This window comes from Phyllobates terribilis, unplaced genomic scaffold (genome assembly GCF_046119375.1).
Source record: "Phyllobates terribilis strain yellow unplaced genomic scaffold, ASM4611937v1 Scaffold_4__5_contigs__length_816908805, whole genome shotgun sequence".
In the NCBI taxonomy this organism is placed as follows: domain Eukaryota; kingdom Metazoa; phylum Chordata; class Amphibia; order Anura; family Dendrobatidae; genus Phyllobates; species Phyllobates terribilis.
In genome coordinates, this window is record NW_027362764.1 from 12,070,052 (window position 1) to 12,088,517 (window position 18,466).

Consider the following 18,466-nt stretch of genomic DNA (forward strand, 5'->3'; position numbering starts at 1 on the left):
CTCACTGACCACCAGGACTGCAGAGGACGAGGATCTCACTGACCACCAGGACTGCAGAGGATGAGGATCTCACTGACCACCAGGACTGCAGAGGACGATGATCTCACTGACCACCAGGACTGCAGAGGACGAGGATCTCACTGACCACCAGGACTGCAGAGGACGAGGATCTCACTGACAACCAGGACTCCAGAGGACGATGATCTCACTGACAACCAGGACTGCAGAGGACGAGGATCTCACTGACCACCAGGACTGCAGAGGACGAGGATCTCACTGACCACCAGGACTGCAGAGGACGATGTTCTCACTGACCACCAGGACTGCAGAGGACAATGATCTCACTGACCACCAGGACTGCAGAGGACAATGATCTCACTGACCACCAGGACTGCAGAGGATGAGGATTTCACTGACAACCAGGACTGCAGAGGACGAGGATCTCACTGACCACCAGGACTGCAGAGGATGAGGATCTCACTTACCTCCAGGACTGCAGAGGACGATGATCTCACTGACCACCAGGACTGCAGAGGACGAGGATCTCACTGACAACCAGCACTGCAGAGGACGAGGATCTCACTGACAACCAGGACTGCAGAGGACGAGGATCTCACTGACCACCAGGACTGCAGAGGACGAGGATCTCACCGACAACCAGGACTGCAGAGGATGAGGATCTCACTGACCTCCAGGACTGCAGAGGACGATGATCTCACTGACCACCAGGACTGCAGAGGACGAGGATCTCACTGACCACCAGAACTGCAGAGGACGAGGATCTCACTGACAACCAGGACTGCAGAGGACGAGGATTTCACCGACAACCAGGACTGCAGCTGATGAGGATCTCACTGACCACCAGGACTGCAGAGGACAATGATCTCACTGACCACCAGGACTGCAGAGGACAATGATCTCACTGACAACCAGGACTGCAGAGGATGAGGATCTCACTGACAACCAGGACTGCAGAGGACGATGATCTCACTGACCACCAGGACTGCAGAGGATGAGGATCTCACTGACCACCAGGACTGCAGAGGACGAGGATCTCACTGACAACCAGGACTGCAGAGGACGAGGATCTCACTGACCACCAGGACTGCAGAGGACGAGGATCTCACCGACAACCAGGACTGCAGAGGATGAGGATCTCACTGACCTCCAGGACTGCAGAGGACGATGATCTCACTGACAACCAGGACTGCAGAGGACGAGGATTTCACCGACAACCAGGACTGCAGCTGATGAGGATCTCACTGACCACCAGGACTGCAGAGGACAATGATCTCACTGACCACCAGGACTGCAGAGGACAATGATCTCACTGACAACCAGGACTGCAGAGGATGAGGATCTCACTGACAACCAGGACTGCAGAGGACGATGATCTCACTGACCACCAGGACTGCAGAGGATGAGGATCTCACTGACCACCAGGACTGCAGAGGACGAGGTTCTCACTGACAACCAGGACTGCAGAGGATGAGGATCTCACTGACCACCAGGACTGCAGAGGGCGAGGTTCTCACTGACAACCAGGACTGCAGAGGATGAGGATCTCACTGACCTCCAGGACTGCAGAGGACGATGATCTCACTGACAACCAGGACTGCAGAGGACGAGGTTCTCACTGACAACCAGGACTGCAGAGGATGAGGATCTCACTGACCACCAGGACTGCAGAGGGCGAGGTTCTCACTGACCACCAGGACTGCAGAGGACGAGGATCTCACTGACCACCAGAACTGCAGAGGACGAGGATCTCACTGACAACCAGGACTGCAGAGGATGAGGATTTCACCGACAACCAGGACTGCAGCTGATGAGGATCTCACTGACCACCAGGACTGCAGAGGACGAGGATCTCACTGACAACCAGGACTGCAGAGGACGATGATCTCACTGACCACCAGGACTGCAGAGGATGAGGATCTCACTGACAACCAGGACTGCAGAGGACGAGGATCTCACTGACCACCAGGACTGCAGAGGACGAGGTTCTCACTGACAACCAGGACTGCAGAGGACGAGGATCTCACTGACCACCAGGACTGCAGAGGACGAGGATCTCACTGATATCCAGTACTTCAGAGGATGAGGATCTGACTGACCACCAGGACTGCAGAGGACGAGGATCTCACTGACAACCAGGACTGCAGAGGACGAGGATCTCACTGTCAACCAGGACTGCAGAGGACGAGGATCTCACTGACAACCAGGACTGCAGAGGACGAGGATCTCACTGACCACCAGGACTGCAGAGGATGAGGATCTCACAGACAACCAGGACTGCAGAGGATGAGGATTTCACCGACAACCAGGACTGCAGCTGATGAGGATCTCACTGACCACCAGGACTGCAGAGGACAATGATCTCACTGACAACCAGGACTGCAGAGGACGAGGATCTCACTGACAACCAGGACTGCAGAGGACGAGGATCTCACTGACCACCAGGACTGCAGAGGACGAGGTTCTCACTGACAACCAGGACTGCAGAGGACGAGGATCTCACTGACCACCAGGACTGCAGAGGACGAGGATCTCACTGACAACCAGGACTGCAGAGGACGAGGATCTCACTGACAACCAGGACTGCAGAGGACGAGGATCTCACTGACAACCAGGACTGCAGAGGACGAGGATCTCACTGACCACCAGGACTGCAGAGGACGATGATCTCACTGACCACCATGACTGCAGAGGACGAGGATCTCACTGACCACCAGGACTGCAGAGGACGAGGATCTCACTGACCACCAGGACTGCAGAGGACGAGGTTCTCACTGACAACCAGGACTGCAGAGGATGAGGATCTCACTGACCACCAGGACTGCAGAGGACGAGGATCTCACTGATATCCAGGACTGCAGAGGATGAGGATCTGACTGACCACCAGGACTGCAGAGGACGAGGATCTCACTGACAACCAGGACTGCAGAGGACGAGGATCTCACTGACAACCAGGACTGCAGAGGACGAGGATCTCACTTACCACCAGGACTGCAGAGGACGAGGATCTCACCGACAACCAGGACTGCAGAGGACGAGGATCTCACCGACCACCAAGACTGCAGAGGACGAGGATCTCACTGACAACCAGGACTGCAGAGGACGAGGATCTCACTTACCACCAGGACTGCAGAGGACGAGGATCTCACCGACAACCAGGACTGCAGAGGACGAGGATCTCACCGACCACCAAGACTGCAGAGGACGAGGATCTCACCGACAACCAGGACTGCAGAGGACGAGGATCTCACTGACAACCAGGACTGCAGAGGACGAGGATCTCACTGACCACCAGGACTGCAGAGGACAATGATCTCACTGACAACCAGGACTGCAGAGGACGAGGATCTCACTGACCACCAGGACTGCAGAGGACGAGGATCTCACTGACCACCAGGACTGCAGAGGACGAGGATCTCACTGACCACCAGGACTGCAGAGGACGATGATCTCACTGATATCCAGGACTGCAGAGGACGAGGATCTCACTGACCACCAGGACTGCAGAGGACGAGGATCTCACTGACAACCAGGACTGCAGAGGACAATGATCTCACTGACAACCAGGACTGCAGAGGACGAGGATCTCACTGACCACCAGGACTGCAGAGGACGAGGATCTCACTGACCACCAGGACTGCAGAGGACAATGATCTCACTGACCACCAGGACTGCAGAGGACGAGGATCTCACTGACAACCAGGACTGCAGAGGACGAGGATCTCACTGACCACCAGGACTGCAGAGGATGAGGATCTCACTGACCACCAGGACTGCAGATGACAATGATCTCACTGACCACCAGCACTGCAGAGGATGATGATCTCTCTGACAACCAGGACTGCAGAGGACGAGGATCTCACTGACCACCAGAACTGCAGAGGATGAGGATCTCACTGACCACCAGCACTGCAGAGGACGAGGATCTCACCGACAACCAGGACTGCAGAGGATGAGGATCTCACTGACCTCCAGGACTGCAGAGGACGATGATCTCACTGACAACCAGGACTGCAGAGGACGATGATCTCACTGACCACCAGGACTGCAGAGGACGATGATCTCACTGACCTCCAGGACTGCAGAGGACGATGATCTCACTGACCACCAGGACTGCAGAGGACGATGATCTCACTGACCACCAGGACTGCAGAGGACGATGATCTCACTGACCTCCAGGACTGCAGAGGACGAGGATTTCACCGACAACCAGGACTGCAGAGGACGATGATCTCACTGACAACCAGGACTGCAGAGGAAGAGGATCTCACTGACCACCAGGACTGCAGAGGACGAGGATCTCACTGACAACCAGGACTGCAGAGGACGAGGATCTCACTGACCACCAGGACTGCAGAGGATGAGGATCTCACTGACCACCAGGACTGCAGAGGACAATGATCTCACTGACCACCAGCACTGCAGAGGACGATGATCTCACTGACAACCAGGACTGCAGAGGACGAGGATCTCACTGACCACCAGGACTGCAGAGGACGAGGATCTCACTGACAACCAGGACTCCAGAGGACGATGATCTCACTGACAACCAGGACTGTAGAGGACGAGGATCTCACTGAGCACCAGGACTGCAGAGGACAATGATCTCACTGACCACCAGGACTGCAGAGGACGAGGATCTCACTGACAACCAGGACTGCAGAGGACGAGGATCTCACTGACAACCAGGACTGCAGAGGACGAGGATCTCACTGACAACCAGGACTGCAGAGGACGAGGATCTCACTGACAACCAGGACTGCAGAGGACGATGATCTCACTGACAACCAGGACTGCAGAGGACGAGGATCTCACTGACAACCAGGACTGCAGAGGACGAGGATCTCACTGACCACCAGGACTGCAGAGGACGATGATCTCACTGACCACCAGGACTGCAGAGGACAATGATCTCACTGACCACCAGGACTGCAGAGGACGAGGATCTCACTGACCACCAGGACTGCAGAGGACAATGATCTCACTGACCACCAGGACTGCAGAGGACGAGGATATCACTGACAACCAGGACTGCAGAGGACGAGGATCTCACTGACAACCAGGACTGCAGAGGACGATGATCTCACTGACCACCAGGACTGCAGAGGACGAGGATCTCACTGACAACCAGGACTGCAGAGGATGATGATCTCACTGACAACCAGGACTGCAGAGGACGAGGATCTCACTGACCACCAGAACTGCAGAGGATGAGGATCTCACTGACCACCAGCACTGCAGAGGACGAGGATCTCACCGACAACCAGGACTGCAGAGGATGAGGATCTCACTGACCTCCAGGACTGCAGAGGACGATGATCTCACTGACAACCAGGACTGCAGAGGACGATGATCTCACTGACCACCAGGACTGCAGAGGACGATGATCTCACTGACCTCCAGGACTGCAGAGGACGAGGATTTCACCGACAACCAGGACTGCAGAGGACGATGATCTCACTGACAACCAGGACTGCAGAGGATGAGGATCTCACTGACAACCAGGACTGCAGAGGACGAGGATCTCACTGACAACCAGGACTGCAGAGGATGATGATCTCACTGACAACCAGGACTGCAGAGGATGAGGATCTCACTGACCTCCAGGACTGCAGAGGACGATGATCTCACTGACCACCAGGACTGCAGAGGACGAGGATCTCACTGACCACCAGGACTGCAGAGGACGATGATCTCACTGACCACCAGGACTGCAGAGGACGATGATCTCACTGACAACCAGGACTGCAGAGGATGAGGATCTCACTGACAACCAGGACTGCAGAGGACGAGGATCTCACCGACAACCAGCACTGCAGAGGACGAGGATCTCACTGACCACCAGGACTGCAGAGGACGATGATCTCACTGACCACCAGGACTGCAGAGGACGATGATCTCACTGACAACCAGGCCTGCAGAGGACGATGATCTCACTGACCACCAGCACTGCAGAGGATGAGGATCTCACTGACCATCAGGACTGCAGAGGACAATGATCTCACTGACCACCAGGACTGCAGAGGACGATGATCTCACCGACAACCAGCACTGCAGAGGACGAGGATCTCACTGACCACCAGGACTGCAGAGGACGAGGATCTCACTGACCACCAGGACTGCAGAGGACGAGGATCTCACTGACCACCAGGACTGCAGAGGACGATGATCTCACTGACCACCAGCACTGCAGAGGATGAGGATCTCACTGACCATCAGGACTGCAGAGGACAATGATCTCACTGACCACCAGGACTGCAGAGGACGATGATCTCACCGACAACCAGCACTGCAGAGGACGAGGATCTCACTGACCACCAGGACTGCAGAGGATGATGATCTCACTGACCACCAGGACTGCAGAGGACGAGGATCTCACTGACCACCAGGACTGCAGAGGACGATGATCTCACTGACCACCAGCACTGCAGAGGATGAGGATCTCACTGACCATCAGGACTGCAGAGGACAATGATCTCACTGACCACCAGGACTGCAGAGGACGAGGATCTCACTGACCACCAGGACTGCAGAGGACGAGGATCTCACTGACCACCAGGACTGCAGAGGACGAGGATCTCACTGACCACCAGGACTGCAGAGGATGATGATCTCACTGACCACCAGGACTGCAGAGGATGATGATCTCACTGACCACCAGGACTGCAGAGGACGAGGATCTCACTGACCACCAGGACTGCAGAAGACGATGATCCTATGATTCTAAAGGAACTGGGTTGTTTTCAAGTTTTGGCAAGTTCTAGTGGTTTTCTATCACCTCCAAAGCTTCAATGAAAGCTGGTGAACAATAAAGGAGTGTCAGGACTCTTCCACCCTGACATGTGTCCTGTGCATTAAGGACTAATTACTGGTTATGGTGCGATATAAAGCAGGGAAATGTCAAGTTAACCCTTGCTTTTCTGACCAAAGACGTCACATCTGTTCCAAAACTGACACAAGTCCAGTGCAGATGACATGGAGGGATTCCAGAAATATTCAAGGCAGTCCCATGTAAGTTCAGGTGACACTGCACAGATATTAAAGCTTCATGCACATTTAATTTGTGGACACTGATTGACACATATGAACTTTCCATTAAAGAATACAGTTTATGGACTGAACAATAATGAATACAACTATGGACTGTACAATATCTACATGTTATAATTTATTTCAAAGGAGTTTTCATCTAAAGACTGTTATAAAAAAGAAGAAGACGAGAAGAAGACCCGATGACATCACATGATGACGATTGGATTGACTTTGATTTAGATTTAGGAAAGTATAATTATACATGTTAAATGAATATTAGCCACAGCTTACAATAACATGAATTCACACCATTATGCTATTGAATAAGTATAACAATAATCTGATAATGATATTATTATTATTATTATTAATATTATTATGCACATTAAATTATATTGCCAAAGAAGAAGAAAAGAATTAAGAATATTCTGTTATCCTAATAAACTTATCTACTTTGAGGGTTCCAATTGATGTCTGTCACCCTCAAAAGGGGGAATTCCCCCGTGTAAATGTTAAATATGCTAATTTTGTATATTTATTTATATAGGACCGTTTACCAGATGCGATAATCCAAAGAACATATCACGATAATCTTATAAAAAATGTAGCGGCTTATTCTTGGATTGTCCATTAAAAAGAATAATTGCAGCAAAACTTAAAATAGGTGAAGTAGTTACAAAGAGATTGTCAATTTGTCCATAGTTAGCTTATTAGTTGAAGTTCATTTATCTTTTCCTGGGTTCCTGAATGGTAGACTGCATCTGTCTGTGTCAAGCACGTTGCTGAATAGGAACACGTGGGTTAGGACTTTATCCAAGAGGAACACATCTCAGCTGCTGCACATAGAATGAAGTGAGTGAAGAGTGAAGCGACCCCCCGATGTGTCACGGGGGTTATATACGTCCCACATAGCACCTGTTTTTCTATATATGGCCTTAACCATTTAGCCTGAGCTAAGTACAGAAATAACATGTCATGTCAGCTAAAAGCTACCACGAGGCTAATACAATCTATCCAGTACAGAATTGAGAGTAAAAAATGAATTACCATAATTGATATTTAACAATACGGCGTCCTGCGACCCCCCCCAAGAAGCTCCAAAAACTCACCATTTTGCAGATGGGGGTCTCCGTCTGGTACCACATCATCATTCACCATCACTGACCGCCCCTTCATTATAACCTGATCCAACCCAAAGATCATCTTCAGCACCTGGAGGCCGACAGATCAGAGGATGAGAAGCTGCAGAGGTGCGGGTAAGTGTATGATCCACAGCAGCACAGAGGACACTGGCTCACTGCTGGATCAGTGCAGGACTATGAACCTCCATACCTTGGGACAGACACCGGCTCCGCTGCATGGCTCCCCAGAGACAAACACGGCCCAGTTGGCATCAGAGGAGGACGCCAGGTTATACATACACTGCCCATGGAAGTTATAATGTCGCCCATCAAACGTCCGATAATGGAAACCGCCCCACGTGACGCAAGTGGAGAAAGGTCTGTGCAAGGGCCCACCAATCAGAGCGGTGGAGAGATACGGCCTCATCAGGAAGGGAGACGGCAGTTCTGCAGACAATGAGAAGATACAACACCCCAATATTACATCACCGATGTAATTCACCTATTACTGCTGACAACCCACCTGTGTGACAGATTGTCAGCCCCACTGACATCACTGAGTAGTGAAGGGTTTAGCTCTCACCAGTGGGCGACATGTAGGAGCAGCTGAAGCAGAGCTCAGAGGTGACATTATTCCAGCTGTGGCTCCAGGAGAGAAGGCAGCATTCAGCCATAGTCATGAGGGTCACATTATTGGGGACCCCGATATCCTGACAGTTCCAGTTGGAGAAACATCGGCCCAAAAATCCTTCGGCTAAAAAAGGAAATAGATGAGTTCAACAGAAGAAATTTAAAGAAGTCAAAACCCATACACCAAGCATCGCAAATCCAACCCCAAGTTCCCAGCTGCAAAGTTCGTATATGGAGCAAAGAGCGTCCAGCACACAGCGTCCAGCAATGACCAAAGAGCTTCCTACAGTGTCCAATACTGAGCACAGAGTGTGCAACAACGAGCGTCCAGCAATGACCAAACAGCCTCCAGCACAGTGTCCAACACCGAGCACAGAGTGGGCAACAACGAGCATCCAGCAATGACCAAAGAGCCTCCAGCACAGTGTCCAACACAGAGCACAGAGTGTCCAATGCCGAGCATCCACCAATGACCAAAGAGCCTCCAGCACAGTGTCCAACACAGAGCACAGAGTGTCCAATGCCAAGCATCCAGCAACAACCAAAGATCCTCCAGCACAGTGTCCAACACAGAGCACAGAGTGTCCAATGCCAAGCATCCAGCAACAACCAAAGATCCTCCAGCACAGTGTCCAACACAGAGCACAGAGTGTCCAATGCCGAGCATCCACCAATGACCAAAGAGCCTCCAGCACAGTGTCCAACACAGAGCACAGAGTGTCCAATGCCAAGCATCCAGCAACAACCAAAGATCCTCCAGCACAGTGTCCAACACAGAGCACAGAGTGGGCAACAACGAGCATCCAGCAATGACCAAAGAGCCTCCAGCACAGTGTCCAACACAGAGCACAGAGTGTCCAATGCCGAACGTCCACCAATGACCAAAGAGCCTCCAGCACAGTGTCCAACACCGAGCACAGAGTGTCCAATGCCGAAAGTCCACCAATGACTAAAGAGCCTCCAGCACAGTGTCCAATACTGAGCACAGAGTGTGCAATAACAAGTGTCCAGCAATGACCAAACAGCCTCCAGCACAGTGTCCAACACCGAGCACAGAGAGTCTAATGCCAAGCATCCAGCAACAACCAAAGAGCCTCCAGCACAGTGTCCAACACAGAGCACAGAGTGTCCAATGCCGAACGTCCAGCAATTACCAAAGAGCCTCCAGCACAGTGTCCAACACCGAGCACAGAGTGTCCAATGCCAAGCATCCAGCAACAACCAAAGATCCTCCAGCACAGTGTCCAACACAGAGCACAGAGTGTCCAATGCCGAGCATCCACCAATGACCAAAGAGCCTCCAGCACAGTGTCCAACACAGAGCACAGAGTGTCCAATGCCAAGCATCCAGCAACAACCAAAGATCCTCCAGCACAGTGTCCAACACAGAGCACAGAGTGTCCAATGCCAAGCATCCAGCAACAACCAAAGATCCTCCAGCACAGTGTCCAACACAGAGCACAGAGTGTCCAATGCCGAGCATCCACCAATGACCAAAGAGCCTCCAGCACAGTGTCCAACACAGAGCACAGAGTGTCCAATGCCAAGCATCCAGCAACAACCAAAGATCCTCCAGCACAGTGTCCAACACAGAGCACAGAGTGGGCAACAACGAGCATCCAGCAATGACCAAAGAGCCTCCAGCACAGTGTCCAACACAGAGCACAGAGTGTCCAATGCCGAACGTCCACCAATGACCAAAGAGCCTCCAGCACAGTGTCCAACACCGAGCACAGAGTGTCCAATGCCGAAAGTCCACCAATGACTAAAGAGCCTCCAGCACAGTGTCCAATACTGAGCACAGAGTGTGCAATAACAAGTGTCCAGCAATGACCAAACAGCCTCCAGCACAGTGTCCAACACCGAGCACAGAGAGTCTAATGCCAAGCATCCAGCAACAACCAAAGAGCCTCCAGCACAGTGTCCAACACAGAGCACAGAGTGTCCAATGCCGAACGTCCAGCAATTACCAAAGAGCCTCCAGCACAGTGTCCAACACCGAGCACAGAGTGTCCAATGCCAAGCATCCAGCAACAACCAAAGATCCTCCAGCACAGTGTCCAACACAGAGCACAGAGTGTCCAATGCCGAGCATCCACCAATGACCAAAGAGCCTCCAGCACAGTGTCCAACACCGAGCACAGAGTGTCCAATGCCGAAAGTCCACCAATGACTAAAGAGACTCCAGCACAGTGTCCAATACTGAGCACAGAGTGTGCAACAAAGAGTGTCCAGCAATGACCAAAGAGCCTCCAGCACAGTGTCCAACACCGAGCATCCAGCAATGACCAAAGTGCCTCCAGCACAGTGTCCAACACCAAGCACCAAGCGTCCAACACTGCACGTACAGCAATGATCAAACAGCCTCCAGCACAGTGTCCAACACCGAGCACAGAGTGTGCAACAACAAGCGTCCAGCACAACCAAAGTGCCTCCAGCACAGTGTCCAACACCGAGCATAGTGTCGATTGCTGAGCATCCAGCAACAACCAAAGAGCCTCTTGTACAGTGTCCAACACCGAGCACAGAGTGTGCAATAACGAGCGTCCAACACCGACCAAAGTGCCTCCTGCACAGTGTCCAACACCAAGCATCCAGCAATGACCAAAGTGCCTCCAGCACAGTGTCCAACACCGAGCATCCAGCAATGACCAAAGAGCCTCCAGCACAGTGTCCAACACCGAGCACAGTGTCTAATGCTGAGCATCCAGCAACGCCCAAAGAGCCTTCAGCACAGTGTCCAACACCAAGCACCAAGCGTCCAACACCGAGCGTCCAGCAATGACCAAAGAGCCTCCAGCGCAGTGTCCAACACCGAGCTCCGAGCATCCAACACTGAGCGTCCAGCAATGACCAAACAGTCTCCAGCACAGTGTTCAACACCGAGCACAGAAAGTCCAACGCCAAGCGTTCAGCAATGACCAAAGAGCCTCCAGCGCAGTGTCCAACACAGTGTTAGAACCCTCCTGTTTTTGCTATCTTGTATTTTGCGGTCACGTGACCAGATGCCTATATATTCCAGCTCCGCCCTTCTGGCTTTGCTGGACTTCAGTGTTGTTTTGACTGTCTCTCTAGCCAGGGGCTTCGGTGCCTATCTCTGTCAGTTCTTGGTCCTCTGGGACCGTTAGTACTTTTTGTCAGTTTGTCCTTTTTGCTCTGCAACAACTTCTGTTTAGGAGGTGTCCCATTTTTGTCCCAGTCCTTAGTTCTTTTAGGGACCCCTCCCTTAATTCTATAGGTCTCCGTTCAGACTAGCCGAGGACGAAGGCGGGTCTGTTCACAAGGAACAGGCAGCCCGCTACATCGTAGGGATTCAGCTTAGTCTATTGTAGGGACAGCTTTCCTTATCTTTCCTTAGTTTTGTTGCAGATCATACTGTAACAGTAAGTCCAGCCCAAAAAAAAACAAAAAAGCTAAATGGAAAGAAATTCGGGGATCAGTATGGTTTCTGTCCAGGATTTGGCTCAACGCCTGCAGGGATTGTCTCTGGAGGTGGCCGAGCTTCAGCAACACGTGAGTAGCTGTCCTGGAGTGTCCGCCATTGACCAAAGAGCCTCCAGCACTTTTTCCAACACCGAGTACAGAGTGTGCAACAACGAGCGTCCAGCACCGACCAGAGTACCTCCTGCACAGTGTGCAACACCAAGCGTCCAGCACCGACCAAAGAGCCTCCAGCACAGTGTCCAACGCCGAGCATCCAGCAATTACCAAAGAGCCTCTAGCACACAGTCCAACACTGAGAACAGTGTCCAATGCTGAGCATCCAGCAACGACCAAAGAGCCTCCAGCACAGTGTCCAACACCAATCACCGAGCGTCCAACACCGAGCGTCCAGCAACGACCAAAGAGTCTCCAGCACAGTGTCCAACACTGAGCACAGAGTAGCAGTAGAAGGAAAGGATTTACCAAGAGAGACACCATGCCTGCACCCAATTGGTCCCTGTTCAGAATAAGAAAGTCCCTAACCACATAACTAAAAAAAAAAAAGAAAGGGGGAGGCCGCAACAAAAATCCTACAAAGGGAAAGGAGAGCGTGTAGGGAGACATGAGAACCCAGGGTAAGGAGCTAAACATGTTCACACAGGTTAGACAGGAAAAAATACAGGGAACATAGTAACATAGGTTACTTAGGTTTATCAAGTTCAACCTTCCTCCCCCAATTGTACATTTTATCTAATTTAACTGTAATAAACAGAGGTGAAAAAAATCCCAGACCCCAAAACATAAAAGAAAGGAAAGGGTGCTGGGGAGGAGGACTCACAGTCAGGCAGCAGGAAAAGCAACATGGGTTAATCAGGCAAGATAATCCCTAACCGAGGAGCTGGAACTCCTAACACAATCTACATAAATGTGTAGCCAGCAAAGAAAGTCAGTGAGAGACAATTATATAAACCCGATCCCAAAATGTGATAGGACAGAATTAAAAGAGAAAATGGAAAACACTTGAAGTGAAGCAAACCAAGAAAAGGAAAGCAAGGATGAAAGAAACATCAGGCTGTGGCTCAACAGAGAGGGAAACAGCAAAAGGTCACCTCACCAGTTCAAGCCCACCACTGAGCTCAGAACATCCAGCATTGAGCACAGAGCTAACACCACTGAGTGACCAGCAATGACCAAACAGTGTCCAGCACAGTGTCCAACATCAAGTACAGAGATTCCACCAACGAGCACAGAACTTCCACCACCGACCACAGAGCTTTGAGCACCAAGTGCCCAGCTCTGAGTGTCCAGTCCCGAGAGTCCAATTGCAACACAAGCATGCAGTCACAAGCATCTAGGCACAAGTACCAAGCAAGGAGCATCAGCACTCAGCGTCCAGCACCAATCGCCTAACCTTGAGCATACAGTAAAGAACCATCAAGCACAGGTTATTCACCAAGCAATAAGCATCCAGAACCAAGTATCAGGCACGAAAGTCCAGCCTTGTGCAATCAGCCCAGAGGCCCAGCACCAAGTGCCAGGCAATGAGCATCCAGCACCAAGTATCAGCCACGAATGTCCACGAATGTCCAGCCTTGAGCACCCAGCCCAGAGTCCTCAGCATCGAGTGCCAAGCAATGAGCATCCAGCACCAAGTGTCAGCCACGAATGTCCAGCCATGAGCACCCAGCCCAGAGTCCCCAGCACTGAGTGCCAAGCAATGATCATCCAGCACCAAGGATCAGCCACGAATGTCCAGCCTTGAGCACCCAGCCCAGAGTCCCCAGCACCAAGTGCCAAGCAATAAGCATCCAGCACAAAGTATCAGCCACGAATGTCCAGCCTTGAGCACCCAGCCCAGAGTCCCCAGCACCAAGTGCCAAACAATGAGCATCCAGCACCAAGTATCAGCCACGAATGTCCAGCCTTGAGCACCCAGCCCAGAGTCCTCAGCATCGAGTGCTAAGCAATGAGCATCCAGCACCAAGTATCAGCCACGAACGTCCAGCCTTGAGCACCCAGTCCAGAGTCCTCAGCATCGAGTGCCAAGCAATGAGCATCCAGCACCAAGTATCAGCCACGAATGTCCAGCCTTGAGCACCCAGCCCAGAGTCCTCAGCATCGAGTGCTAAGCAATGAGCATCCAGCACCAAGTATCAGCCACGAACGTCCAGCCTTGAGCACCCAGTCCAGAGTCCTCAGCATCGAGTGCCAAGCAATGAGCATCCAGCACCAAGTATCAGCCACGAATGTCCAGCCTTGAGCACCCAGCCCAGAGTCCTCAGCACCGAGTGCCAAGTAATGAGTATCCAGCACCAAGTATCAGCCACGAATGTCCAGCCTTGAGCACCCAGCTCAGAGTCCCCAGCACCGAGTGCAAAGCAATGAGCATCCAGCGCAAAGCATCAGCCATGAATGTCCAGCCTTGAGCACCCAGCCCAGAGTCCCCAGCACTGAGTGCCAAACAATAAGCATCCAGCACCAATTATCTTCCATGAATGTCCAGCCTTGAGCACCCAGCCCAGAGTCCCCAGCACTGAGTGCCAAGCAATGAGCATCCACCACCAAGTATCAACCACGAATGTCCAGCCTTGAGCACCCAGCCCAGAGTCCCCAGCACCAAGTGCCAAGCAATAAGCATCCAGCACAAAGTATCAGCCACGAATGTCCAGCCTTGAGCACCCAGCCCAGAGTCCCCAGCACCAAGTGCCAAACAATGAGCATCCAGCACCAAGTATCAGCCACGAATGTCCAGCCTTGAGCACCCAGCCCAGAGTCCTCAGCATCGACTGCTAAGCAATGAGCATCCAGCACCAAGTATCAGCCACGAACGTCCAGCCTTGAGCACCCAGTCCAGAGTCCTCAGCATCGAGTGCCAAGCAATGAGCATCCAGCACCAAGTATCAGCCACGAATGTCCAGCCTTGAGCACCCAGCCCAGAGTCCTCAGCATCGAGTGCTAAGCAATGAGCATCCAGCACCAAGTATCAGCCACGAACGTCCAGCCTTGAGCACCCAGTCCAGAGTCCTCAGCATCGAGTGCCAAGTAATGAGCATCCAGCACCAAGTATCAGCCACGAATGTCCAGCCTTGAGCACCCAGCCCAGAGTCCTCAGCACCGAGTGCCAAGTAATGAGCATCCAGCACCAAGTATCAGCCACGAATGTCCAGCCTTGAGCACCCAGCTCAGAGTCCTCAGCACCGAGTGCAAAGCAATGAGCATCCAGCGCAAAGCATCAGCCATGAATGTCCAGCCTTGAGCACCCAGCCCAGAGTCCCCAGCACTGAGTGCCAAACAATAAGCATCCAGCACCAATTATCTTCCATGAATGTCCAGCCTTGAGCACCCAGCCCAGAGTCCCCAGCACTGAGTGCCAAGCAATGAGCATCCACCACCAAGTATCAACCACGAATGTCCAGCCTTGAGCACCCAGCCCAGAGTCCCCAGCACTGAGTGCCAAGCAATGATCATCCAGCACCAAGGATCAGCCACAAATGTCCAGCCTTGAGCACCCAGCCCAGAGTCCCCAGCACCAAGTGCCAAGCAATAAGCATCCAGCACCAAGTATCAGCCACGAATGTCCAGCCTTGAGCACCCAGCCCAGAGTCCCCAGCACCAAGTGCCAAACAATGAGCATCCAGCACCAAGTATCAGCCACGAATGTCCAGCCTTGAGCACCCAGCCCAGAGTCCTCAGCATCGAGTGCTAAGCAATGAGCATCCAGCACCAAGTATCAGCCACGAATGTCCAGCCTTGAGCACCCAGTCCAGAGTCCTCAGCATCGAGTGCCAAGCAATGAGCATCCAGCACCAAGTATCAGCCACGAATGTCCAGCCTTGAGCACCCAGCCCAGAGTCCTCAGCACCGAGTGCCAAGCAATGAGCATCCAGCACCAAGTATCAGCCACGAATGTCCAGCCTTGAGCACCCAGCCCAGAGTCCTCAGCATCGAGTGCTAAGCAATGAGCATCCAGCACCAAGTATCAGCCACGAACGTCCAGCCTTGAGCACCCAGTCCAGAGTCCTCAGCATCGAGTGCCAAGTAATGAGCATCCAGCACCAAGTATCAGCCACGAATGTCCAGCCTTGAGCACCCAGCCCAGAGTCCTCAGCACCGAGTGCCAAGTAATGAGCATCCAGCACCAAGTATCAGCCACGAATGTCCAGCCTTGAGCACCCAGCTCAGAGTCCCCAGCACTGAGTGCCAAGCAATGAGCATCCAGCACCAAGTATCAGCCACGAATGTCCAGCCTTGAGCACCCAGACCAGAGTCCCCAGCACTGAGTGCCAAGCCATGAGCATCCAGCACCAAGTATCAGCCACGAATGTCCAGCCTTGAGCACCCAGACCAGAGTCCCCAGCACCAAGTGCCAAACAATGAGCATCCAGCACCAAGTATCAGCCATGAATGTCCAGCCTTGAGCACCCAGACCAGAGTCCCCAGCACTGAGTGCCAAGCAATGAGCATCCAGCACCAAGTGTCAGCCACGAATGTCCAGCCTTGAGCACCCAGCCCAGAGTCCCCAGCACCAAGTGCCAAACAATGAGCATCCAGCACCAAGTATCAGCCACGAATGTCCAGCCTTGAGCACCCAGCCCAGAGTCCTCAGCATCGAGTGCCAAGCAATGAGCATCCAGCACAAAGTATCAGCCACGAATGTCCAGCCTTGAGCACCCAGCCCAGAGTCCCCAGCACCAAGTGCCAAACAATGAGCATCCAGCACCAATATCAGCCACGAATGTCCAGCCTTGAGCACCCAGCCCAGAGTCCTCAGCACCGAGTGCCAAGCAATGAGCATCCAGCACCAATATCAGCCACGAATGTCCAGCCTTGAGCACCCAGCCCAGAGTCCTCAGCATCGAGTGCCAAGCAATGAGTATCCAGCACCAAGTGTCATCCATGAACGTCCAGCCTTGAGCACCCAGCCCAGAGTCCTCAGCACTGAGTGCCAAGCAATGAGCATCCAGCATCAAGTATCAGCCACGAATGTCCAGCCTTGAGCACCCAGTCCAGAGTCCTCAGCATCGAGTGCCAAGCAATGAGCATCCAGCACCAAGTATCAGCCACGAATGTCCAGCCTTGAGCACCCAGCCCAGAGTCCTCAGCACCGAGTGCCAAGCAATGAGCATCCAGCACCAAGTATCAGCCACGAATGTCCAGCCTTGAGCACCCAGCTCAGAGTCCCCAGCACTGAGTGCCAAGCAATGAGCATCCAGCACCAAGTATCAGCCACGAATGTCCAGCCTTGAGCACCCAGACCAGAGTCCCCAGCACCAAGTGCCAAACAATGAGCATCCAGCACCAAGTATCAGCCATGAATGTCCAGCCTTGAGCACCCAGCCCAGAGTCCCCAGCACTGAGTGCCAAGCAATGAGCATCCAGCACCAAGTGTCAGCCACGAATGTCCAGCCTTGAGCACCCAGCCCAGAGTCCCCAGCACTGAGTGCCAAGTAATGATCCTCCAGCACCAAGGATCAGCCACGAATGTCCAGCCTTGAGCACCCAGCCCAGAGTCCTCAGCACCAAGTGCCAAGCAATAAGCATCCAGCACCAAGTATCAGCCACGAATGTCCAGCCTTGAGCACCCAGCCCAGAGTCCCCAGCACCAAGTGCCAAACAATGAGCATCCAGCACCAAGTATCAGCCACGAATGACCAGCCTTGAGCACCCAGTCCAGAGTCCTCAGCATCGAGTGCCAAGCAATGAGCATCCAGCACAAAGTATCAGCCACGAATGTCCAGCCTTGAGCACCCAGCCCAGAGTCCTCAGCACCGAGTGCCAAGCAATGAGCATCCAGCACCAATATCAGCCACGAATGTCCAGCCTTGAGCACCCAGCTCAGAGTCCCCAGCACTGAGTGCCATGCAATGAGCATCCAGCACCAAGTATCAGCCACGAATGTCCAGCCTTGAGCACCCAGCCCAGAGTCCCCAGCACCAAGTGCCAAACAATGAGCATCCAGCACCAAGTATCAGCCACGAATGTCCAGCCTTGAGCACCCAGCCCAGAGTCCTCAGCATCGAGTGCCAAGCAATGAGCATCCAGCACAAAGTATCAGCCACGAATGTCCAGCCTTGAGCACCCAGCCCAGAGTCCCCAGCACCAAGTGCCAAACAATGAGCATCCAGCACCAATATCAGCCACGAATGTCCAGCCTTGAGCACCCAGCCCAGAGTCCTCAGCACCGAGTGCCAAGCAATGAGCATCCAGCACCAATATCAGCCACGAATGTCCAGCCTTGAGCA

At 52.8% G+C, this 18,466-nt stretch overlaps 1 protein-coding gene across 1 annotated transcript in view; it reads right to left on the reverse strand.

Annotated features, from left to right (window-relative positions):
* The window catches only part of LOC141264134 (SCO-spondin-like), a 282,869-nt gene that overhangs the window by 200,806 nt on the left and 63,597 nt on the right, over positions 1-18,466 (reverse strand). Inside the window, exons 6-8 of the mRNA XM_073676444.1 lie at positions 8,755-8,925; positions 8,383-8,618; positions 8,160-8,262 (exon numbers count right to left, since the gene is read on the reverse strand). Coding sequence (XP_073532545.1) covers positions 8,160-8,262; positions 8,383-8,618; positions 8,755-8,925 — 510 coding nt within the window. The remainder of the gene's footprint in view (positions 1-8,159; positions 8,263-8,382; positions 8,619-8,754; positions 8,926-18,466) is intronic.